This window comes from Silurus meridionalis, chromosome 2, assembly GCF_014805685.1.
Source record: "Silurus meridionalis isolate SWU-2019-XX chromosome 2, ASM1480568v1, whole genome shotgun sequence".
NCBI lineage: Eukaryota > Metazoa > Chordata > Actinopteri > Siluriformes > Siluridae > Silurus > Silurus meridionalis.
This window is the reverse complement of record NC_060885.1, coordinates 14,840,196-14,867,009: the sequence shown is the minus strand read 5'-3', so window position 1 is coordinate 14,867,009 and position 26,814 is coordinate 14,840,196. Positions and strand designations below refer to the sequence as shown.

General features: G+C 40.2%; 1 protein-coding gene across 2 annotated transcripts in view; it reads right to left on the bottom strand.

The window, feature by feature from the left end:
- Window positions 1–2,769: 2,769 nt before the first annotated feature.
- The window catches only part of bcl11aa (BAF chromatin remodeling complex subunit BCL11A a), a 44,793-nt gene continuing 20,748 nt past the window's right edge, over window positions 2,770–26,814 (bottom strand). For both annotated transcript variants that reach the window (XM_046875141.1, XM_046875149.1), the window contains exon 3: window positions 2,770–7,932. In XM_046875141.1, the coding sequence (XP_046731097.1) occupies window positions 5,888–7,932 (2,045 nt within the window). In that variant the 3' untranslated portion in view covers window positions 2,770–5,887. The remainder of the gene's footprint in view (window positions 7,933–26,814) is intronic.

Sequence of the window (26,814 nt, the reverse complement as noted above, 5' to 3'; positions counted from 1 at the left end):
GAAAAAGACAGGAGAGAGTAAATGAGTATGTGTGTGTAAGTTACTCATGCAGAAATCAGTTTTCTATTTAAAAAAATACTAAAATACTCTTTATGAAAGTGTGTGTGTGTGTGTGTGTGTGTGTGTGTGTGTGTGTGTGTGTGTGTGTGTGTGTGTGTGAGTGAGTGTGTACGTGCTTCAGAATCTGTTTATTCAAACCTAAAGGGCATTGCAATCTCCACAACAAAGTGTTCACCTGGGATCAATCACTTAGCTTATTAAAGCACTCATATTCAAACTATGCTGCTGCCTTGTGCATGTTTCCCTCCTTTGCACCATTTGTGATTAATTATCCCACACAAATCTAATCATGGCGCACACATGGCTGCTTCTAACTATCTATCTATTGTCCTGCACTTGAGGGGAAAAACAGAACAGTGAAGTGAATGATTCCTCCTTTAATGAGAATGGAGTAGGGGCCAAAGTTGCAGAGGCACTGATCGACCCCCATTCACAATGCAGGTGTCCATCTCTATGGGCTCCTTGAGACTACATTGACAATACACAGAAAAAAAGTTACGGGTAGTGGAGTAAAGTAGATGGTGGAGAACACGATGTTATCTCAAATGCTTATTTGTACAAGGTTGAAACAACACTTGACTGAATAGTGTCTAATCTAGTCTGTGAGTAGAAAAGCTATTTTTTTTTTTATAAATCTTTTAGTTGGTAAATTGTTATAAATGTTTTATATGTATATCCACTAATCAAAATATTAATTTTAAAGTGAACCCACAATAAATGTGACAAAAATATATATTTCTTTAAGTTAGCAATGTTTTATTTTAATAGATTTTCCTTGCATTTCAATCTCAAAGGGAAAAACTGTACTTTCTGACAACCCATTCTATGTAAACAGATAAAAAATGGTGTGGATCTTCATCATCCAACCCGCACATTTAGATGTGCTGTCCCAAACAAGGTATTCTTGGTGTAGATATGGAGAAAATATTCAAAAGTTGTTGCTGTATTTGTTTGAATTAATACAACATGAAAATGATTGACAATACTATAACTTTAATGCTCCCAAGTGTTTTTGGCAGAATGTAGGAGGTCAAAAGAAATTAACTAAATAGAATGTGAATTCTGAAGACTTCAGGCATGCTGTATAAATATATTTTTCATTAGGTTTGGAGGGATGCATACTTGTTTAATTTATGAGGATTAACTTGCTGTACCAAAAATGTAATGAGTGAAATCTGTGAAATCTTTATTTACACAACACTAATCAAGCACACAGCAGACAACAAGTGCTTAAGACTCCTCACTTAGTAAGTTATTTGCTTAAATTAATAAGCAATGTGATAGTGGCAATCAAGGCTGTTATTTATTTCTTTAGTGTAATTATTACAAATAGCATGTGACCAATGAGACTGCTGCCTCATATTCCTTTGCTCCATCTGGTCTTCAGTAAGACAGGTTTGGAAATTCATGGCTATAATCCTACTAACCTAGATATTCAGATTTATAGGATTCATAAAAGAGTGAGCTATTGGTAATGAATGATTAATGCCAATTTCACTCACTGTGCTGTAAATGTCCAGCAAAGCAAATATATTTTTATAACTTTAACTTAGCGGCCAGTGTCCATTAAGATGCATTTACTTTGTGCATTGGCCTTGTGCACCTTCTTACACCTCAGAATAATTTGAACAAACCCAGAAATGCAACTGCAATGCTGGAAATGAAGCATGATCATTTTCCAGGCCCTTGTAATAGAGCATTAATGTGTAGTTGGTACCACAAACTGTACACAATAAAAGGCAACAATAAATAAAGTTCATTTTATGTCAGCAGTCTAATCCAGTATTGGGCAAAGCCAGGAGAAAATAACTTCCTGCAAACCATAAAGAGGGTTATCCAGGATGACTTCTGATTTTTATTTTTCCTATAACTACACCTCTGGGGCAATTCTACACAGACATACAAAAAATAAACCTCAACCCACAGCATTCATTTTTTTTTCCAAGTGACTGGAGAATTCTATACTATAAAATACTGAGAAAAAACTGAGCTCATTTTCTGGGGATATGGGGTTATTTTTTTAACAGTGACAAATGTGCTCAGCTTCTCACATAAACACAATATTGAATCCTAGTAAACAGCATGAGAGACTGTTGGTGACTCAAGAGTTTTTGAGCCTGCTAAATTATTTCAAATAGAGGAAAATGTCACTGTTTTGTTTCATTCGCCTGCACTTTCATATCTGTGTAAAAAGGTAAAAATGGATAGAGCTGCTAGCTGGAGGAATAAAAATAGTGCTGATTGGCAAGAGATGAGGCTCAGGTCTCACCCACATAGCAGAACACAACTGAACCTAAGTACAAGTGGAACTGTATTGAGTAGAATTTTATTCATTCCATGTTCGAGTCTGATTTAATTAAAGTGGTTTTTTTTTTGAGGTAAAGTAAAAAAATGATTACTGAATAATAATAGACATTAACTTTATTTCCAATCATCAAATGTTGTTATTTAGAACACAGTGGCCTCTTAATTGGATTTTTTAATATATTATATATTTTTATATATTATATATATTTTTTAATATATATATTTTGTATATATAGACTGGTGGCTCCACTGAGAGATTAATTAGAGACTAATTAAACTGCTCTTTATATATGAGTGTCTATCTATCAGTCTATCGGTCTATCTATCGATCTCTTTGTTGTGTATTTGTGTTTTGTCTGATTCATTTATTCATGTCAGTACTACAAAAATAAAGCAATGTAATACTTTGATTTTTTTTTATTAATTGGTTTCAATAAAGGGACAAAATGGGTGTGTGAACAGGATAATGCAGACAACTGCTGGAAAACACAGACAGTGGTTTCTCCAATAAAACTCAACATAGACCAGAAACAAATACAACAAAAAAAGCATAAGTTGTAAATGACCTTTGGTCATTTTTTAAAAGAAAACAATAATAACAAAAAATTATCAAAGAAAATAAACAACAAAAAAGATCCATTCCATGTCTCTGTTTTGAACAGAGCATTTATGTAATAATAAATAGTGACTCCCATTGTAAAAGATAAAGTTCAAGTTCAAGTTACAACAACAGCTTTCAGAACAGGAATAGAAAAGGCTGATAACAAAATATTTCGCATTGCCATTTACAAAAAAGTATGAACTCAAGCGGGCTTTTCCATTAGTTCCATTTTCATTTTTAAATATGCTTTGCATACGAAAGTCATCCCAATCTAAATATAAAGCACCATAGTATTTGGCAATGAAACAAAACCTGCAAAACATTGATTAATTTTTTATTCATTTATTTAAATGATGTTTATTTCTGTACGGATAATTTACTGCATATGACATTTGTTCTCTTTATGATACTGGAATGTATTCAGGTGAGAAGACAGAGAAGCACACTACAGAAGAACCCAACATCAGCTTGCATTACTGCATACAGAATGGCAGCAGAAGAGGAGAGTCTAAAAAAAGAACCGAAAAAAGATATGTACAACCACCTGTTTTAGCTAGTGTGGACATTCTCAAAAGACTCCTCGGGGAAACCATTAGATGGCCTCCTTTATACAATGCCACATACTTTAGGTTTTTTATTGATTTTTATGTAATTTTTAAACATACAAATAATTCGTACTATATTATCCTGCCAAATTAAAAAAATATACCGTGGCAGCTTGTTGTTTTTTCCACTACCAAAAAAGGTACAATAATACCTTTTGAGAGAACAAGCAACAGTTAAAAATACAAGCCTCAATATAAATACTATAGTGCCTACACTAGGTGAACATTTAATTCAAATACCATTCTAGAAATACAGAAGAAAGTAGGTCATAAATGTGTTTTAGCATAGGAATTGACCATGAGTGTGCATTTTCCTATATTTAAGTTCTCTATTATATATTTATATATAATCTTAAACCTTTCCCCAATGCAAGTTATGTTTGACCTGAAGAGCTATGAAGAGCCACGGTGGAGGAAAAAAAAGGAAATAAACAGAAAATCACAGATTTTTTTTCCCATTCTATATATATTGTGATCAATTCTTGAACACCACCAAGACAAAGAGGAAAGAGAAACAACATCAAAATTAAATACAGGTTCCCTAAAAAAATGATTTGCTAATTTTTTAAAAATGCTTTATATTCATATTCTTAAAAAAATGTTTTTGTACAAAAAAATCTTCTTGCAGTGAAAGCAGCAAGTTTCCATAGTCCGTTGTTTGATAGGAGGTTTATGCCCCGAAGCTCGTACTTTATATTGGAGTTGGACTTTATTTAAGGTGGTGCTGGACTGGGTAAAGAGTTGGCTTTATGTTCAACAATGACACATTTTTCTGAACTTAAAAGTAGTTTTCCCTCATGTTAATACCTGTAAACTGGGAAACTTTAACAGTGCACTTTACTGTCTATGCAAGCAGTCATAATTTATACTCAACCACTATACCACTAATCAGAGCGTCAGACACAGACTGAAGAGGCAGAGTGTCAAGTGCTATCTAAAGACTGAAAACATGGTTGTCAAAAGTGGGCAGATGTTTAAATTACCGACAAAAAAAAAAAAAAAAAAAAAAAAAGTCCTCCCAAACATATATTTCACACAAAAGTTGTGTCTTGATCATCTTCCATCTCCCCTCTTTTTAATTGAAGAAACACAGGCATAAGTACTCCAGCCAGTGTTACAGAAAATCGTTTGGGGACCATGATTCATACCTGTAAGCAATTCATAGTTAATCATCAGATGAAATTATTCTTCAAAATGATTTGTTAAAAACACTGCATGACATAGTCTGCAAAGTGTACCTATGCAGTGGATGTTCATACAACCCGATACACGCTTTAGACTGCTTGCTACTGAGAACAGAACCTTCACAAACTATGAGGGAGCTTATGACTGTGGATTAAAAACCTGTACCACCGAGGACAGTACCCTTAACTGGAGAGTAAACATGGTTCAATCTAACACAATATTGGACGTACCATGTATAATAAAAAATACTATAATTGAAGAGTGCATGTGTTATAGGTAGCAATTGATGATTAACTACAAATTAGCTTTTAGCTTTTTGATTATCATCATTTCCATGTAGACAGTGTCAAAGTCAGGTACTTGATGCAAGAACCTCAAGTGAATCAAATAAATCCATTTCCAATATCTGGCTGAGATTCCAAGCTTAGAGAAGTTAAGAAGATTAACCAATGCAGTTCAAGATCCAAGGCACTCTTTTTGTTTGTTTTACCAAATGATAGTACAAATTCAAATTTTGATGACTCCTTGTTTTTTTTTAAAGAAATTCAAAGGCTGTCAATACTTTATGTTCCATAATAGGGGCCAATTAATATTTTAACCCTATGTGGACAGAATATCTTTTTGAAAGATTAGTTTAAGTGCGATTCCCAGCTCCTCCGAAGAGGGTTAAACAATAAACGGTTGTCCTCCATGTTACAACACAAAACTGTACATGATATGTTTTACAGAATGTATGCAGCATGGTTGCTTTTTTTCTCTTCTAATTTTTTGAATAAAAAACAGAACAAGAAAACAGCAACACATTTACTCAACAACTAACCAGCCAGGGACAATTCTTTTTTTTTTAAATAGCCAAAACATATCATGCATGCTGTCTAATTATCAAAAAGGGAAAGAAAAAGAAAAAATACACAACATGTAAATTATTGCACAAGAGAAAGGCTCGAAGTTTGCGTCAATGCAATAGTATTGCCCCGATACAGAACATGCATTCAACGGTAAATGAAGAAGGATGTGCTGGTGGTGCCAAGCACGTTGTCTTAGCTTCCACAGGACTAGCCAAACAGGGAAAATCTACAAGGGTGGGACTTGAGGAGGTTTGCTGCAAGTGTGCCTCCACTCACCATCACTATTCAGTTTTAATTTCATTATTCAATGCGCGATCACTGTGCCATTTTTTCATGTGTTTCTCCAGGGTGCTATACACACTGAAAGGCATCTGACAAATTTCACATTTGTAAACGTCCTTTCCCACTTGCCCATGTGTTTTCATGTGCCGTGTGAGCTTGCTGCTTTGAGCACAGGCGTAGTTGCAGAGTTCACACTTGTAGGGTCGCTCGCCTGTGTGACTACGCCGATGCACTGTTAGATTACTGCAGTTTTTAAACACTTTGCCACAGTATTCACAAGTATCACTACGTCTGCCATCTTTTGAGCTAGGTCTACCAGGGCCAAGGTGTGGCGTGCTTCCACCACTACCTGTACCACTGCGGCCAGAGACACCACCGTCAAGTTCTCCCGGGGGTGTAGAGAAGCGCAGGCTGCCATTCTCTGAGGAGTGCTCTGAAGATGAGGCAAAAGGCGATTGTCTGGAATCCCCAAAATTCAAAAAGGGGTCCTTCAGCTGGCGTGAGGCAGCATAGCCAGCCAGCCACTGGGAATAAACATTCTCAGTGTTAGGGATGGTTGGTGTGGGAAGGTCAAAGTCCTTCTCCAGCTTGATGCGTTTGGAAAGAGGGCTGAGGGAACTAGGGCTGCCCAACAGAAGCTTCTTGGACAGGCCCACAGAGGCTGACTCACTAGGTGAAGAGCCCCTGCCATTGATAGTGGAGCCTTCCTGCACACGATCTGACTCCATTGCTGAGTCTTCATCACAGATATCTCTGTGTGCATTGCTGTCAGAGTTTAGCACCCCTCGCTTATGTTGATGGAAGGCCTCACTGTAGTGCTGCATGCTGGCTGCTAGGCCCATGCCCTGCATCACCTCTGGTAAAGAGCGTGGGATTCCATCCTCAGCCACACCTAGGCGCCCACCATTGTTTTCATGGTGTCTTGTGGCTTCTAGGTTCAACCCAAAATGGAAGTTGTTACGAGTCCCTTCTCGTTCCAGCTCCTCTTCTTCCTCTCCTTCCTCCTCCTCCTCTTCTTCTTCCTCCTCCTCCTCTTCTTCTTCCTCCTCCTCCTCTTCATCTCCATTCTCTGGAATCAGACGGTCATTCTCACTTTTGAACTTGGCTACCACAGACTTAAGAGCATTACTGGCACTCCCCACTAATTCACTGGTCCCAGGTTCAGGGGAACTTGCTGTGGAGAGGCCATCATCAGATTTGACTGTTGTGGGTGAGGTTTTCTGCATGTGTGTCTTCATGTGCCGTTTCAGTTTGCTGGCCTGGGTACAGGCATGGTCACAGAGGTGGCACTTATAGGGTTTCTCGCCTGTGTGGCTGCGTCGGTGCACAATAAGATTACTCTGGAACTTGAAGGTTTTACCACAGAATTCGCAGGCCTTGCTCTTCATAGGTGTGTTGGGCAGTGGCGTTGGAGTAGATTGGGAGCCAGAGGGGGACTGCATGGATGGAAGGGGAGGGGTGGACAGGAAAGGTGGCTTGGCTCCTGATTGGAATGGTTGCAGAAGCCTTTGCATGGGGCTTGGCCGGTTGGGTGAGAGGGGGGGAGTTGACCCTGAGGTGTTGCCAGCCAGCTCTCTGAGCCTGCGAGAAAAGTCCATAGCAGGGGGGTCCAGGGGCATGGGGTTTAGGCGCAGCACCCTGTCAAAGGCACTCGGGTGGTGTGTGGCTAGGGCTAACTCCTCTGGGCTCAGATGTTCCATGCGATGGGGGTCCAGGTGATGGCGGGGTGGTGGACTAAAGAGTGGAGGGGTAGGCGGAAAACGCCCCTCCCGGAGAGGGGGACCATCACGTCCAGAGTTGGGAATTCGAAGCAAGTTGAAGGGGCTGCCTTCAGGCAGGTGAATGCCATGTAAAGGAGGTTGGGAGGCATGATCAGCACCCATCCCAGAAGGGGCACCAACACGTGGTGTAAGAGGACTCCCACGTTCACTCTCCAGGTAGATGCGGAAGCCATGAGTGTTCTGGGCATGCTGCAGAAGAAACCATGCGCTATTGAATGGTTGCTTACAGGTTGTACAGGTGTAGCTACTTGGCTCATCTTTACCTATAAAAAAAAGAGAGAGAAAGAGATTGCAATTAGTCCACCCAGTCAGACACTGGAAGAATTATAGATAAATCTGTTGTGATAATTATTTCTAAACACCATAATACAACACAAACATCAAAATAAGTGTAAACAAAAAAGTATTTGAGTCCACAGGGCAAAATCTTTCAGTAGTCCATTAAATGATTATAGGTCCACAGGTTTAAGAAAGTGTGGAAAAAAGTAACAACTTTAAGAAGCTGGACAAAAATGGAGCTCCTTTCTGCATACTCCCACTCCCTCATCCCCCTGGCTTTTTCTGAGCAGAAAGAGGCACTGCTGATTTACACTTAATCATTCATGAGGTCTCCCTCCTCTCTAGCTCAGACCTTAGGGCCCGGCACAGCCACCAGTGCAAACGCTCCCCAAAGCAGCCGCCTTGCCACCTAATGAAAGTATCACATAACAGTAAACACTGTCCTTATTAAAAACATGCTTCCGAACAGCACCACAGGCCAAGGCTCAATAGAGCCCAGCTTTTTAGAAGGTCCAAACAAAGTGAGGACAGAGCATCTGAAGACACTCTACTAGGGGTTATCATGGTCTTAGAGCACAGTGGGGAATTCAAGCCTGCCTACGCCTGCACTGCGCACAGGCATTTCTACTCACACAGCTGCTCAGCAGCAGGGCTGTAAAAGCAAACAATACCGCCTTCTCAGCTGAGTGCAGTCTTTCATTCATGTACAGAAATAAGCAGGCATGAGGCACAAACACAATATATAAACACAACAGTAGTAGTTCTATTGAAGGTTAGTGAGGAACTAGAGAAAGTAAGAATAACAGAGCATTAATGGCTTAGCACAGCCTGTAAACTAAAGTGGAACCATGTAAGTGCCTTTCCAAGTCATTCGTAGGAATTATACTTCATATTCAACATATTTGTGACATATGTTTACAGTCTATTAGAACTTTCTGAAATAAGATAAATACATAAAGGACATAAATAGACACCAGACTGTTCAGGCACACACACTGAAATGGGAAACAGTTGTGATTGTTTAAAAAGAGAAAATGTTTAAAACTATAATTTTTTCAGCCGTACTTTGGCAATGACCTACTGCATTATTTGCTTCAGAATTTAATTGTTATTCAAATGTAGACTAAACCAAAATATTTTTATGTTTAAATGAAATCATGAACAGTTATTGAGTCTTTTAAAATTTCAGAACAGATACACACCAAAGACTGCAGTTAATTCAAAAATGTATTTGTCCTTGATTTGTTTAAAATAATGAGTCAATTTTTTCCATACAGACACAAGGTTTTTGTCGTTTGCATTTTAAATATATAGTTGTCCAAATAAATATATTATGTAATGCAAACACCATTTACAGCTCCAGTGGAAGCAAGCAGAGGTTTAGTTTGTCTACATGCCTACAGACAAAAAGGTCTGCTTAGTTTAATTACATACAGTAAATTATTGTATATTTGATCAACAGGTAATAGCTTGTACACTGCAAATTAACACTACTGAAGTACCACTCCTGATTCCAAAAGTACAGGGTCAGATAGTCAGAAAAAGGTCTTACACATAATAGGAAAAACACAAGCCCAACAACAAAGAGAAAAAATGGACATAAGAACCGGGCTGAATTCTCCTCCGAAACCAGAGGTCTTTAAACTGCTATCATACACAGTTTTCTCCCCATCCCCGGAGAGGGAATGAGAGAGTGTGATTCGAAAGAACAGTAGATGGGGAGAGAGAGAGAGAGAGAGAGAGAGAGAGAGAGAGAGAGAGAGAGTGTAGAATGGAGCTGAACAGGCAGTGCACCCTCTTTCATCTCTTCCTTTGTTTTCCTCAGAGGGGGTTTCTCTGAAGTCTTCAATAGCCAGCAAAGCATGTAACAAGGCGAGCCCGCAGTGTGGAAGGGAGGCAGGCCGGAGCCACCGAGGGCTTGTGGGATAATCCTGTTAATGCACACAAATGAGGGCGGTTCAGGAAGGCTCGGCACAGTGGCATACAGCCTCTTCCAGACACTCCCGTACTCTTTTGTGCTGTCATGATTTTGTCCAAATCCTGGACCGCTTTTTCCGCAGAGGAACATACACACAAGCACTCACACTCTGCATGCACAGAGAAAATACACTAAAATAACTATATTAAATGGCTATAGTAAACTGAGTTATATTTTGTATATATTTGGGATCACATATTTTCTAAATCAACATATACTGTATAATTGCTCAGGGTATAGAACTGACTTGGCCCTAAAAATGTCATTAACCTAAACATGTGTCAGTGTCATTTTTATCGACATAGGGTTCCTAGGAAAAGCAATCAAAAATATCTGATGCAAACTTGAAGGACCATCTAGATAGACAGAGTGAGGGGTGGCATTGAGCAAAGGGAAAAAACAACACAGTGCAGCTCAAACGATTCTGCCACCCACGACTGCCTCCTGACAATCGAACTAAAGACCAACAGCTGAAAGCTCCATGCCAAATCAAGGCTGCGCACGACTTTATATCAGGGGGTTGATGTGAAGGCCAGCAATGGACGGTAAATTATGGATCATTACAATCTGCAGAAATTACAGTTAATTGCTGCCACCTGCAAATGTTTAACCTAGTATACATTTTTTCTATTATTATGCAAAGGCTATTTTACACAATTTTGCATCAATGAAATTGTGATGGCAGGTTTTAGTTAGCAGTTAAGGGACAGTCCGTTCCTTTTCACATACCATCTTGATTCATTTATTCAATTGCTTCTTAATTACTCGCATTGTTAGCAATATCAATTATCAATATGCATAAAGTTTTATAATCAATAAAGCAATTTGCCTATTTTCATTATTTATTCAAAACCTTGTGCATGTAGCTAATGGCAGGAGGGCATGTTGTATTTATCCTAATGGTTGGGAATTTATGTCTCCATCAGGATGGAAATAGATCACAGTTTACTGAAAACTGCACTTTTACAACATTTTTAAGTGTAAAAGAGTCTGTGTGTCTGTGTGTGCATGTGTGTGTTGGATGCTGTAGTATGAAAGCTGCAGCTTCTCTGGCCATTGGCTGAGACGCAGCTGAAGGACGGCTTACTGCTGCACCATGTTTAACAAGGGCTTGCTTCATTTGATTACACATGGCAAGGCCCGGCAGAATGTGTAATCATCTTTTTCACATGACATTTTGAGTATCCAACTAGACAAATAATTGCCGCAATAATTGATAGCTTTGTGCAGGCAGCGACACTGCCGACTGGCACGACTCTCGCAGACACCAGCTCGTAGCATGCTGGGATGCTGCCTGGCATTCTCACATCCAGCTTCTGCTCAGCTGACAAAACTGCTATAATCTGTCCTAATGACAGGAGTCCGATAAGCCACATTGGACAGGTACTCCAATAATCTGCAATTAGACCCTTATTTTACAAGAGGGAATAAAAGGCAACGGCATGCCAAAGAGGTTGACCTCCTCCATTTTATTTCTCTCAAAAGAGCATTCTTTGTGCCATTTCAGAATTTGAGAGCTCTGCTTTTAAGATGTGTGAGCAGTAAAATCTGAACGGCGACCGACAGCCTCCCAGCTGCTCAATATGCATGGCAGAAAGAGTGACAAAAAAGAAAGAAAGAGAAAGACTGGGAGACACACACTGAAATAAAGAGAGAGAGAGAGAGAGAGAGAGAGAGAGAGAGAGAGAGATCTCCATGCTATTTTTGTCTCATAGTGGCTGCTGGCTCCAGGAGTTTGTTCGGCGTAATGATAATCTGTGGCTTGACACTTTTAAGCATTTATGGGAAGTCGCAGAGCGGGCTTGCTCTAATTTGCAGATTCCTCAGTTAATTAAAAAGCCCTCCAATTTGCAGCGAATGCGGGTTAGCGTGGACAGGCTGGGAGTCTAAGGCAGCTGGTGACACACTCTGGACCGGCCTGCAGGCGCTGGCACACACATAGCCAGTTTCACTCTCTTTCTTGCTCTCTCTTCCTTTCTCTCTCTCTCACTCTCTCTCTTCCTCACACACACACACACACACACACAAGCAAGCCCACAATGCTTGCTGCCAGGTTTAACACGAGGAAATGTCAGAGCGATGTTACAGCACAGAGCCATGGCAAAACCACATCCTCAAAGGACTCACTAATCCATCTACATCTTTCTCACACACACACACACACACACACACACACACACATTTAACGACATTTAGATAAAGGCATGCTAAAACGCTCTTGACGAAAAGGGAGGCTGTGTTACAGTGCAATGATGGCTTGGCAAGGAGCGACCGGTACCCATGGTGAAACAAGAGACTTGGAGGAAGGAAATATGCTGTGAGACACCCTCCCTCTCTCTCTTGCACCCCTGCAGCCCTACTCCCCACTCTCAGATCCTGTACTTTACAAGAAAAACAGGATTTCCAACTGCAAAATAGATCAGTTGTCCCAAATATATATATATATTTTTTATATTTTTAATAAAAAAAAATTATTAAGCTTGAACATGCTATATCATAACAAATAAACAGCATTTAATTCTACAAATACGCATGGAATATTTGATAGAAATCACTATTGTCTAACAACAATTGTAAAACGAGTTTTAGCAAATGCCAGTTCTGTGTTTGTGCATGTGTGTGTGTTTGACTTGATGTTGATAAATTTTTCTGCGAATGTGAGTGACACAGAAATTGAGTGTGTGTATATTTGGAGCCGCATCTTCAGTTGGACTCGCTAAGAAAGCGTGGTACGTTGCTGCTTTCGCTGTCTGGATCGATAGTTGCGGCAGACTAAGATGGATGCCAGATTAAAACAGCTTGGGCAGCCCTGTATCCATGACATGTAGATTCAGCCATTGTTCATCTGCCTCCCACCTCACACACCAGCCCCCTCTGTTCCCCTTTATAAATACACACACACACTCAACAAAAGCGACGGACACATGTACACACCTATTCAAAACCCACACACACATGCATAAGAGTCCAGGACATTTGGACAGTTGGTATTTAGTGTGCCGTTTTGGTGGTGAGTCTTCCTATGCCGAACCCAGCTGTCACTCACAGACAGAGACTCCTTTTGTTTCGTCCTTGACGGTTGTGTTAAGATTCAACAGCACTCAACGATAATAGTTATTGAGGTAATGGAACAATTCAGTAACAGGATTAGTGAGTGCAGGGTGAGGAAGGACAATGTCATGTAAAATCATTTTACTATTTTATCAGTAGTTAATGCTTTAAAGAGCATCTGCATCTATTGGTGTTAGACACATATGCAAACTCTTAAACAGACTTCATTTTCAAAACAGCCGGTTGGAATGCATGAAGTACATAACAAAATGGGTAAAACAGACAAAATCGATGGTTCTCGTGGTGTTTTTTCTATATTTAGAGCATGACTCATATTCCCACCGTTCCCGCTGTCAGTATTTTCTTTTACAGCTATGCTCCGTAAAAACTAATGATAGAACGTGTTGGTGGCCTCCGTATTTGCGAAACTCCTGGGATCTGCCACACTGCCCCATTTTTGGGTATGTGCAGTGTGTGTGTGTGTGTGTGTGTGTGTGTGTGTGTGTGTGTGTGTGTTTGCCTTTGCATATGCATATGCATGTTCACGGATCATTTGAGCTGTGTAGTGTCCATTTGTATTTTGTTTTCACTTGTGTGATTGTGCACGTGTGTTTATGTATGTGTGTGCTTCTGACGTGCATCAGTATTCTCTGGAGCAGTATCATTCAGCCGACCCAGTACAGCTCACACACACTCAGCTCTTTGTCCAGGCCAGACTCTTTGTGGTGTGTCGAGTGACTGACCACAAACAATGGCCTGTTTGACCAACACTTGTTCACAGACAAAGCTGGACGGAGGAAGTGCTGTAAAAGACTAGCACAAGTGGCTAAAACACTTTCTGTCTCTGTCCCTAATCCAAACATTATGCATTTCTCTATTTCTATCTCTCTCTCTGCCAGATATTTTACAGTAATTGTTTACTGCTCTCTCTCTCTCTCTCTCTCTCTACTTTTGCTTGGGAATTACTACAGATATTACTGGGTATTGCAATTATGGAAATATATAGAACTATATAGAAATGTAACAATGCACTTATTTGGTAGTTTTATTTAAGAATCATTTATAAATGCATCCAAGTCTTTATAAAGTTTATCAGTTTGCATGCACCCATGCTCACCCTCCAGCTACCAAGTAAGCAAGTAACCTCAAAAGATTTATAGAATAAAATTTGGCAGTAATTAACATTTATTACTTCAAATAATGTCATGAAAATGTAACGGTTTCCCAACTCAGATTTGATGTCAGTCACTATCCACCCTTCACCTAATAAAGTATTAAGATTCAAAAGTGGAAAACCTGCAAGTGGGTTTGTGCCATTAAACAGACAGCATGAAAGAGAGAGACAGTAACCTTTAAATGATCACATTTAACTTTACATTTAACTTTACATTATACCATTTCTTGAAACCACATAAAAGGCATGTTAAACTTTTATCCTTCCTCATCTAGAAGAGTGCAAGTGAACAAAATGACCACATTATAGTTTTTAGTGTCCTGTCGAGTCAACTTCTGAGAATTCATTTCACACAAGCACAAGGGGAGAGAGAGACCAAGAGCCAGAAAAATGGATATTGATGTGTGAGGGAAAAGAAAAAAAATTTACAATACAAAAAACCCCACAAAAAAAAAACATTTTTATCGTGACCTTTCTGATAAACTTGTGACTCAGCGCAGCATTACTGCAAAATTGTAAACAGCACGACTCAGCCCAGGCAGAAAACATAGCGACACTTCTTTGTAGTCTTATCCATGTAATCCCTGTGATAGCTGAATCCTGCACATACACCTCAGTGCTCAGGCCTGCTGCAACATAAATGCAGTTCACAGCACCTGAGACTTAGACACACCTGACTCCCATTCTTTTTCATTATTAAGGCAAGGAAATATGCACTCATTCGAATCACAAATACAGACAATACAATTGTGTATGCCTGGTAATGATAAAGAGAAAACAACAGGCTTTTGTGAGCAGGATTTGTTTTACTGGCTACTGGTCCAATTCTATTGGTCTGTATATCAGTAAATCATAGAAACACCTTAGCATTGATTCCAATATGTAATATTTATATTAAAACAATATAAAATTTAGATGAGCCTTATCATTGTCATTACATATCATTACATCAATATCAAACAAAAAAATTATTTGTAATCGTATTCATGTTCCATGTTTATTTCAATGTTGTATGTTCCATGATATCCAGCTCTTCACTGGCTCTCACACCTGCACAAGACACATCCTGGACTTGATAAGAATATTCTTGTTCTGAGACAGTGAAGAACCCTATCTTCAAAATTTCATTTAAGCATTTGCCTCACCATCAGCTATAATGCCATCACTGCTTTGTGCTTTTTAGATGTTGTTTTTAAATGTCAACAGTGAGTTTCTTGTGTAATAAGTAAAGTAAAAATCAAGCTTGGTAAAAAGTGCAGTGCCCTAAGTGAGTAAATGTGCATGCGAATGCTTTTCTTAATGCAAAGTAGGCTGAAGTGGAGAGGCTGTGAGTGCATGTGTGTGTGTGTGTGTGTGTGTGTGTGTGTGTGTGTGTGTGTATATAAGAGTAATGAGAACTGTAAAGGACAGATGTTTCTTATAGAAGCCTGCAATTGGTAGAGACACAGATTTAACTTAATAGGTTTAGTTACATCTGCACCATTCCTGCTGAGGAATGTACAGAGCAAGTAAAACAATACTGCATCAAATGTTTATAAACATTTACTTGGAAAATAATAATATATTTAATATTATAGTTACATTTGTCTAAATTCTATTTATGTTTACAATTAAATAGTCATATTTTTATAGCATTACAAAAGCGCAATAGTGTTTGTATATCTCATTTCAGCTCTCTCTAACTCTCTCTGTCATTTCACTGGTGCTGGCGACTTTAGTCTACATTTAAACCCAACCCAAAATGTCAAAATTACAGAGAGCATGAATTACAGGATAAAAAGCTCATATCTTCATTCTTCGCATTTTTTTTTTAAAGCGATGTAAAAAAACATACCAGAAAGTATATTTGCTGCTGCCGCTACTACACACCTGCAGCGAATACGCACACAAACTCACCACACACACACACCAATGCTGGCAGGCACATACACACACTCACACACATGTTCATAGTGCATAAATAGGGGACATAGGCAGACACAGTCTCTAAACCATAGAGGAGAGGAGAGGAGAGGAGAGGAGAGGAGGAGAGGAGAGGAGAGGAGAGGAGAGAAGCTAAAGAGAAAAAAAATGAAATAATACAAAAGAAGGAAGATGAGAGAGACATTTTTACTCATAAATAGCCTAATTAATCACTGCACCAACTACACTGCTCCACATGCTTCAATTAATTAGAGCAAGAATCATTTATTCATGTAGAGAGCTCCGCACAAGGTTTAGCACAAAACCACAGGCTCCACACCTTAAACTATTACTGCATGAAAAGGTAATAAAGAAGGAGCATATCTAAAATGCTCAATCCTTGACAACCATAAGGATTTTTAAAGGGAAAACAAATGAATAATAAAAAAGTATAATTATTATTTTTATGGCATGACTCTTGTTCTCTATTTCATCCAAGAGCCGGGCCATCATCAAGAGTGTGACAACTCATTTAACTGGTTAAAGCTGAAAACAAGTATTTCTGTGAAACAAAAAAATCCAACAGCAATGCTTCATGATCAAAGGGGAGAAATGTCAGAATGTAAAAGCTCCTCAGTAGTGTGGTTGTGAGCTTTCAGAGCTTCACTCTTTGTAGGCTCTCATGGAGAGAAATGCGGCACAGGGACAAGAGAGTGAAATTGTGCGAGAGAGTTATTCGCAGCACGTTTCTGCATAAATGTATCACTGCATCACTAAGAGAGAAAAATTGGAGCAATGCAGAACCAGGGCCCGGGGCATGGCTTCAGACACTGTCAAAACATTTTCAGCCATTTTAATTAGAAGACCAAAGCCAGTTCCAAGGCTCCATAACATTTGCTTTCAAATAATTGCACTTCACTCAGCATATTCACCCTTTTTGTCCCTTCCACATTCAGCTTTGGCAATTCATATTTCCATTAGGACCATTTTTGAGCTTTTTCAATTTGAATATATTTCCTTATAGGTCTTTCAGAGGAGATACGCAGTAGAAGGGTGGGCTATTGCAGGTCATTTTACATATTTTACATTACCTATAAACTTTTTTGTTGTTGTTGTTTGTTTTTGTTGTTGTTCCTTTATTGTCCTGTCAGAACTCTGAATAGTTAAAATATGACTTGTATGTAATTTTTAGATTAGATTACCTTTTCTAAAGAGAAGGTCATTTAAATGATATGGACACACACACGCTGTCACACAAACATGCAAAAGCTTTGCAGCAAAAGTGTTGTGAAGAGAATGAGGACCTGCAAGGACTTGTAGACCTGGCTTGCCCCAGCAGCTGCCGGCCAGAGGGAATCACTCATCACCTTTACAAAACTGTGTACCATCATCCCCTAGAGCAAACACAGGGTGCTGGCCACACACACTCTTACACACACACACACACACACACACACACACACACACACAGACACACAGACACACACACACAAACCACAGAAATACTTTCCATCTGACAAACAGGCATTTCTCCTTTTATTTCAGTGAGAATGCATGTGGGTAGAAAGCTGTTTGGATCAGTTCTTTCACCTTTCCTCTGTCTTGCTCCCTTCCCTTGTTTCTATATCTCTCTTGTTTTCCTCGTACCTCCAACGCTCTCTATCTGTCCATCAGAGGCTGTGTACAGGTGTTTGTTTTTCCTGACCCTGACTATCTTTGGAGCGATGCAGGCTTTCGTTTGTTGCTCATAGGCAGCAGGCCGACTCTGACTCTCCCTCAGGGTTGCACACAAAAGTGGGGAGAGCTGCAGAGAGAGAAGGAGGGCTAAAGGAAAAGTTCAACCCGTAACCCAGAGGCCTCTTTGCACTGCTGTCTCAAGAGGAGAAGCTCTTTGCAAAAGAGACCCACACTCCCCCAGCTTTTACACTCTTCCACACACACCGATATACACACACCTCTCCACCTCCCCATTGCCAAGAGACCTCTCTCTGGCTTCCTGCCGTCCAGAGCTCTGAAAATAAGCAGTAAGTAAAAGGGGGAAGCACAAGAGAGCAACTGAGCGAGAGAACAAGAGAAGAGCAGAGGACAGGACACGAAAGGAAGGAGGTGAAGAAGAAGATGATGAGGGTTTCAGTCACTGAGAACCCACTGCTCGTCATGCTTGTTGGCAGCAGCACCACTTCAACCTCACCCTGTCAGAACTTCTGCACTCTCTACCTCCATTTTCCAGTCTTTCTCTGATGAGGAAACTGTCTTTAAGTGTTTTCATCCAAGAGCACCAATCGATAATCGGACATTTTTAACACGGATTTATCACATCAACAACAAAACTGCATAGCATCTACAACAAAAGCCAAGTGTGTGATTCTCTTGACAGAGAACGGGAAAGATGGAATAGGTTTTTTTTTTACATGGTGCTGCCTTGAACTGCCTCCTGGTGCTGCTGACCCCTCTTCTCTAGGTCTGAAGAGCTGACAGACAGAAAGAAAAGTGTGTCTGATAGCGAAAGAGAGAGAGAGAAACAGAGGGGGAGGGCAGGAGCAAAAGAAAGAGGGAGAGAAAAAAGAGAGTTTGTGCTTGTTTTATGAGTGTTAACACATGGCCAATATCCAGATCTATCTGATTTCTGTCTCTTTTGTGGCAGCCCCAAACACAGACTAATTATTGATAGAAGATTCACTTAGATCTCTGTAATTATACATCCAGATAAAAAAAAAAAAAAAACACAAACCTAATCAGAACCAGAATCAGAATACTCTAAGATTCTTCAGCACACAACGGATTACTCTGGCTCATGGGAGGGGAACAGTTAGTCTAAACCTAATATAAGACATTAATTCAAAAACAATGTCAAAACTGATAGAAAATTAAGTGGAAATCATGGGTATTTATTTAAAATAAGGAATACGTGGAGTTTGAGTCGTGGTTCTGCTTGCCCATGAGGTTAAATCGAGTAAAGGCTGAGAAGAGAAAAGGAAAGACAAGCCCAAACACATCCAGCTCCATCACTCCCTCATGCCCCAGGCCCATCTGAGAGAGCGGGACAAAAAGTTCTCTAAATTATTCAAAGCGGACGGCCACCCATCTACAGAGCATTGTGTGTGTGCATATGTGTGTGTGCCTATGTATGTGTGTGTGTGAGTGTGTATGTGTGTGTTAAAACAGAAAGCAAGAGAGAAGCAGAAGTTTGATCAACAGCAGACGAAAGGCTGTTTTCCAGTAGAAGGCTGCCTGGGGCCAGTTGTGCAACAGAACACAGAGGCACGGGACCATAGCAGTGCAGTCAATAACGGCACAGCCTCTGACATTTACACAAACATGAAGGCCTCGCCACCAGCGCCAAACAAACATCCCAAAAACACTCGGCCTTTAAAGACGGTCTGCTGATCCCTTACCTCCCTCACCAAATGCAGGGGAACAGGGGAAAGACCAAGTTATCAGGAAGCTTTTTAACAGCACACACCGCCTTATTTCATCTCAGTTGATTTAAAGAGTGGGATTGTAAGGAGATTGAGAGGTGTTGGAAATCCATTAGCTTAACTGCCTGCCCACTTCACTTATTATCCACTACGTCCAGAGAAATGAGCTCCTGTCCTGGTTTAGTTTTTATCTTACTTAAGAGAAATGAGATAGGGCAGCAGGCAAATGAAAAAAAAATATATAATTTGCACATTAAAAAGTTCCAGAAAACTATTTGCCAACCTTTTTTAGTTTTGTGTGTGTGTGTGTGTGTGTGTGTGTGTGTGTGTGTGTGTGTGTGTGTGTGTGTGTGTGTGTGTGTGTGTATATGTCTGCATGAGAGTGAGTACTCCATTAGGGCATTTTGAGATCGGCCTAATGTGGCTAATGTTCCCATCAGAGGGAGCCTAAGTGCTACACCACACATCCCCCCATCCATCCACCCACCGGAGCACAGTGGTCGCGAGACCTTCAAATGCTTTGCTTTGAGGAGCGGCCAGCGCCTTTTAGCCAGGCCCAAAAGATGGCCGAATGGGAGAGCCCAGCCCAACCACGGACGCCCTCTCCCAAAGCTACGGGTCCACTAATTACCCCCATCTCAACGCCAACAAACAACTTTTAAGACCTATTAGAGGACAGTTGTCCGGGAAGGGGTTTTATAGCCCATTAAAACCAAGATATTAAATAGCTATTCACGTAAATTCAGGCTGCCTCAGATATCGTTTGCACTCCAGCACTAATAGTGTGTGGGTTAGCACCGCTTAACTGACTCTTTCAAAGATGCCATTCCACCTCACAATTAAAGCTCAAGCTTGAACATAAATGTCTTCCGTTTCCATGAGTTTTCAATGGAATTCATGTCTGAGCATCTCCACACCCTCGCCCGGTTTCTTCCTACTGTCCGCTTCCGACCCAAGATTCTTGTTTACTATATGAACATATTTATTGTCTTTACCCCTTTACTTTTCCTAAAGGCCTAAGAGGAAATGTTGTTGTTGTATGGAAGGAAAGGGTAAAAAGACTGGATGTGTTGGGGCAGGAGCATGTTTTTTTTGTGTGTCAATCAGAACTTCAGTGAGCCAAACCTTCCCAGCCAGCATTATCGTCCCAAAACTATTTCAAATCTTAAACTCATTTCCAACTCCCATTGAGTGTAGCTACCCCACCACTGTTTTACTGACTATAAAGTCCCATCTTCTAATCCAACTATGTGACTCCCACATGTGACACCCATGCCTTTCAGATGGAGAACCATGTGTGTGAACAACAGGGCCAAACACAAATAGTGCATTGTTTCAAGGGCGACGAAAGACAGTCTGATTTCATGCCTCCCTTCAAGCGTTTGGCTGAAGAGAATCTAAAGCGGGTGCTTCAAGTCCAGTTCTGTAGATTTCCCATCATGTCCTACAGCCATATACACAAGGCTTACTCTCTGCACTGCCAAATTCACTTTTCTCTTCTCCTCAACAGGCTATTTCTAATATGATGTTCATTTAAAACCTCTCATAAAAAGCACTCCTACACTAAATTCTACACTATACTATCCATATTCATATCCATATACGATCCAAAATATTAATATATTTGTACATATTTAAGTTCACAGAATAAGAGAGAGAGAGAGAGAGAGAGAGAGAGAGAGAGAGAGAGAGAGAGAGAGAGAGAGAGAGAGAACCAGAATAGTGCTTTAAAGACAAAGTTAGACTAGACTGGCTTTGGCAAAAAACATGTTAAAAGTAGACACTGGCAAAAAGGTTTTAAGGTGAGTACAGAGGCATAAACACACAGGGCAGAACACAACTAGTGTCCACATGTCTGTATAACAATCCTCCTTATGTGTCAATACATTCAGGATTATCATAGAGTAGAGATATTGAGAAAGAGGTAGACAGAGAAATAGCTCATTGTGTATACAGAGATTAAGGAATGTAGAAGGGTAAAAAAGAATATTAAAAATATCTCTCTGCTCCTCAGCTCATTTGATTGCATGCATGTGTGAGTGCACATATGTGAATAGAGAACAGAACCAAAATGTTGCGGGTGGGAGCCGTTAATACAAGAGTACACTGATCTCCGGCTTTACCGCTGGTCTTGGTTTTTTTTTGCATTTGCATTTGCCACATAACTAAAAAATTATAGGGAATTGTTTTTATGGAGTTTTATATTGAAATAATGAAATGTATTAATAAAAATATAATTATTAATTATAAAATGAAGTAAAACGTTAATACAGTACAGTACTGTATACATAAAATAGCATTTTCCGGGTGGCATCCGTTTATCGTGGTTTTTCGTTTATCACAGGCGGTTTTGGAATGTAACCACCACAATAAATGGAGGATTACTGTATTACCTTTACCATCACTAACACGTCTGGAAGATGGATGCAGTGTGTGAGGGGCTGTGGCATCTGCTGTTTGCTCTAATTCTTCTCAGCAGAGTCTCTCAGTCACACACATAATTCGATGTATTCCAATCCATATCACGCCATCATATGTTACCAGCATCAGCTCAGCTCAGGGCCTGAAAAGCTCTCAGTGAATGTACCAGCAAAAGTCTAACTTTTTTTTAAGCATTATCAGGTGTTTTGCCTTTGCTAAAGTGGGTGTTATGACCAGAGCACAAGGCCAAGCTCTGTCTAAATAGCTTAACAAAATTTTGCAGACCCAGTGCCAGTGAGCCAAAGCACTTGCACAACTGTTATAAAAATGCTAATTGAGGCAGTTGTACCTGCAAGCCCTCATAGGCAGCTGAAGTCAATAAATCAGGGTTTAACCTCTCAAAGAGCGAGACCTTAATGCATGTTGAAACACTACCTCCACACCCTGCCAAAAATTGCGTCCATAGTCCTATAGATCAGAGGGCTGATCAGAGGGCTGGTCTATAGGAGGAGAGATAGGCACTATGGTCAGGACTGAGGGAGGGGTTAACTTTTTTCCACAGGTCACCCAGGTTAAAGTAGTATATCTGAGAACTTTATCTTAATTTTCCAGGCTGAAAATTTACTACAGCAAGTTTTAGAAGCAGCTGGGTGGGAGCTCTGATAATATCTAGGTGTATGAGTGTCTTTGACATTTATAATTTGATAATGATGTGTAATTATTTCAGAAAATAGCACCAGCTTGTTTTATTTTTACGTTATTAGATTTGGTCAATTTCTTTTTTCTAGAATTACTGCATATATTTTGCCTGTTCAATGTTTAAAAAGTTTGTCTTGGTTTTAACCTACCCTCTATAGGTGTGTGTTATTTAAAAGCCAGTTATTAAAGTCTTGACCTTAGCAGTAACTGTGCTAAGAACAACAGAACAGCCTGTGAAAGCACTTTTCAGCTTTTTCACACTCTGAACTCACAATGAAGAGTTATTCCTTGCTTAAGGTCAAATAACAAAGCTGGGCCATTTACATGAAATAAATTAGCTAGCTCACTTGTTTTGCCAGCAGCTAATTGCTGATTGCAGACTGGAAAATAAGAAAAAAATTGTTATTGCATAGACACTAGCTGATAAAAAAATTTAGTTATATGTTACATTATATTTAAATACAAATCATCAATTTGTGAATATTTTTCTTGTATTTTCTCTGTTTAGATCACTTTTTTCAAGAAAATATTCAGGAGAAAATTTGGAATAGCAAAATACAAATAAAGAGCAACAATTGCCAACTAAAAGTTCCCTCAAACAAAGGTCACATATCTTAGCTACACGGCAAGGTTCCTCCGAAACATGATATCTCTTTTTACAACCAACAAATGCAGTCCATGTGGCACCTTAAATGACAAACACCCCTTTTATACTGCTCTCTTTTGTTGAGTGAAGTTCAACTTTTGTTTGTGCATATATATGATCATCAATGTGCTACGAACCTACTGAACTGGGTTTGCCTATGTGTTCTATTGAAAAATGCAAAGTTAAATAAATAAAAGAAAGTAGAACAAATTGGGCTGAGAGCATCTAGCAAGCAAACAACATTTATAAACTAATTAAAACTCATTAAAAAACAGACAAATTCTAGCATCTAAGATTTGTGCAGTCTAACATCATTACTCTCATCTCTGCACTATTTAGACAGGGAGCGTGGTGTAAACCTTATGTCATTCGGCACTGAAACCCCAGCCACTCTTCACAGTCATTTACGACTGTCACATTTCACACCTTTAGTAAAGGCTACAGCAGGCCACAAGGGCATTCCAACCCTAACTACAGCCCAGATTTCAACAGCCATAACACATACACACCCATAACATACTGATAGGTGTAGATGCACCAGTACAATATTAAGAGAACTTGTGTGTGTGTGTGTGTGTGTGTGTGTGTGTGTGTGTGTGTGTGTGAGAGAGAGAGAGAGAGAGAGAGAGAGAGAGAGAGAGAGAGAGAAAGAGAATGGGGGAGAGAAGAAAAGAGAGCAGTGCAAGGAAGTATTTAAGAGAAAAATATAAGGCTGCAAATGACACTGGCATATCAGCGGATTAGCAGTCATCGGTACGGCAGTGTAACATAGGCAGGGGCTTAGAACAGGCCAGGAAATCCCCTTACTACACACATACACACACCTGTTTCTACTGGCTGTGTCCACTGAAAACAGGCTTTCACCTGAAAAGACATGCAGAGGAGGAACGAAGCTCTCCAAAACATAAAAGTCTAAAATAGGATCTTAAAGCCTGTTGTAAAAGACAACTTGTGACATCCTCACTCATCGTTAGGGTGTGGGCCACCGCTCATTATCCAACCACAGAACACTGTAAAGGGGAGAACATCTCGGAGTGGCTCTGCTTGGTGAGAACTTAGCTTTTTACCCTGTAAGATGCAAGGCAGCAGCAAGATGGAAAGCAATTTGGTGGGCAGCACCAGCCGTGGCACCTTTTCCCGACGGTACCAGATTACATTCCCAACAACAGCTGCCTCCTTTGTCCACCCGCACCCGAGCCAAACTGCGCCTAAAATTTCATTTAATCTGCTGCAAAACCAGAGTGTCAGCCACTTAAATGGCAGCTAAAAGCACTGCTCTCAGATAACTGACTGACACTTGCTAATAATAGACCCCTGGCAACAGCGGCGCAGCGGCGGACATTTTGTGTAACCATAGACGGACGGTGGGTGCCTGGGAAACGGGGGAGTGGACGATCTCAGCTCCTCTCCCAGGCCTGAGCTGCCCGCCTGCCCCTCGGCCTGATTAGCCAGCGCTAATACCACCACTGACCCCCTTTCCCTTTCTTTCAGGACCCAACCGGCATATAACAATAGAACTGCATGCTTTTGTCTGGAAGTCTGAGGGACAAGGAAGAAAAGGAGGGTGAAAGGAAAAGTGAGACAGAGCAAGTGAGGGGGGAAGGCCGTAGAAAAAGGAGAGAACAAGGATAGGATGATATAGAGGTGGTATATCAAAAGATGTCTGCACACACGACACAGGTCTTTGGAAGCTTGAGACATAACACTAAAGTACTACAGATAACATCCGAGCTGGGAGAAGCAGAGAAGGTTATGGGAGCGAGGGAGGGTCAATGAGAGGCAGAAAGGGGTTATGGGAGTGAGGGAGGGTCAGTGAGAAGCAGAAGGGGGTTTATGGGGGAAGGGAGGTTGGGGTCAGAGGGGATACAGGAGGGAGGGGAAGAAGGGGAGACAGGTTGAGCAGCTTTTTCAGTATGGTGTCATTACAGAAGGTCCCAACACGCTCAGCGTGGGAATCTGAGACAGAACCCGGATGGTACAAGGGTTGTGCCCCGAGCAAGACAGAGCAGCACACATACCGCCATGTGTTTCAGAGCCATGGGCCGTGCAGTAACAAACACGCACATAAAAATTCATACACACTCAGCTACTCTGTCATACACACATCAGTGGGTATTTATAGAGATAAGGAAACACCCAGTGACTGAAAAATAAACACGCAGTGTGCAAAACAGAGGGAACAACAGAAGAGGTTACAGCTCGGTGGCTGCGTAGACACCAGCATTTCACTCTCTGTTTTGATTTTCACTACCTAAAACTGATTTCCGCTGCTCAGGTGTCTTAAAGTGGATCTGTCTGGCAGGAATATCATACCACCAAGGTAGTTTCATGAAGGTAGAGCATAGAGAAACTATTTTCGAATTAAACGAATAGCGTGGCACATACTCTGAAGGACGCAGAAAAGAGTTGTAATATTGGACAAACAAAAGACAGAAGCAGATTGAGAAGAAGAGGAGAGATCTCTCACTTCCTCTCCTCACACACTGAGAGTTTAGTGGAGGATGAGAAGAAGTGAATTGGGGAGTATTTTCACTTCTGTATTTGTCTAAAGGCCAGATGTCTCACCTCCTGTATATATATATATATATATATATATATATAGACATCTATAAGATATATATATATATATATATATATATATATATATATATATATATATATATATATATATATATATATATATATATATATATATATATATATATATATATATTAAGTCTAATCTTATTGAAGCCTGAATGGGCCCAGGGTAGGGGACAGGACTACATTTTTTATTGATTTTAATTTATTTATCTTCATATTTAGTAGCCACTTCATCCTGAGCAGGGGCACAGTGGATCTGGAGCTTATCCCGGGAACTCGGTGGAGTAGGCAGTAGTACACCCAGAATGAGATGCCAGCACAGTCCATCTCTCTCAAACACACGCACACACACACTTATTCACACCTAAATGTACAAATGGGAGAAAACGGGAGAGAATGGCAGAATGTGGGGGAACCCACTCATACACAGAAAATACACACAGAGAGTAACTGAGCTCGAGGATCCACCAATATGTTGACATATTAGAAGTATAGCTTGAGTAAAATGATTTACTGTATATGAAGCAATTATGTATGTCGCCTGGTTATTGAATTATGCATTAATTTATTAACACATCATATAATGCAAGACTCAAGTCAAATTCTTTGATTAAAAAGCACATCCAATTTGATGGGACACAGATGGGATTTCACTACACCCTGACCAGGATAAATCAGTTACATGAAGTAAAGTTTCTAGTCAGAGTTAAATCAAAGTCCACCACTTATGCACTACATTACTGATGTACACATATCACCATAATTCCCTGTATAATAACTTTGTTAGCCCCACTCAATCTATGCAGCTCCCATCATCTTTCTGCACTGTCTTAAGCCTCATCTCATAACACAAGCCAGGGTTGAGGTCTGGTATATAAGAATAACACCAGCTAGTTTTGCAGTGGGCTGTGGATTGTACATGAGCAGGGTGGAAAGCCGAGGTTAAGCAAATTAACCTCCCTACTCTAAACCCGTGTCGCTGGCGTTGGATTC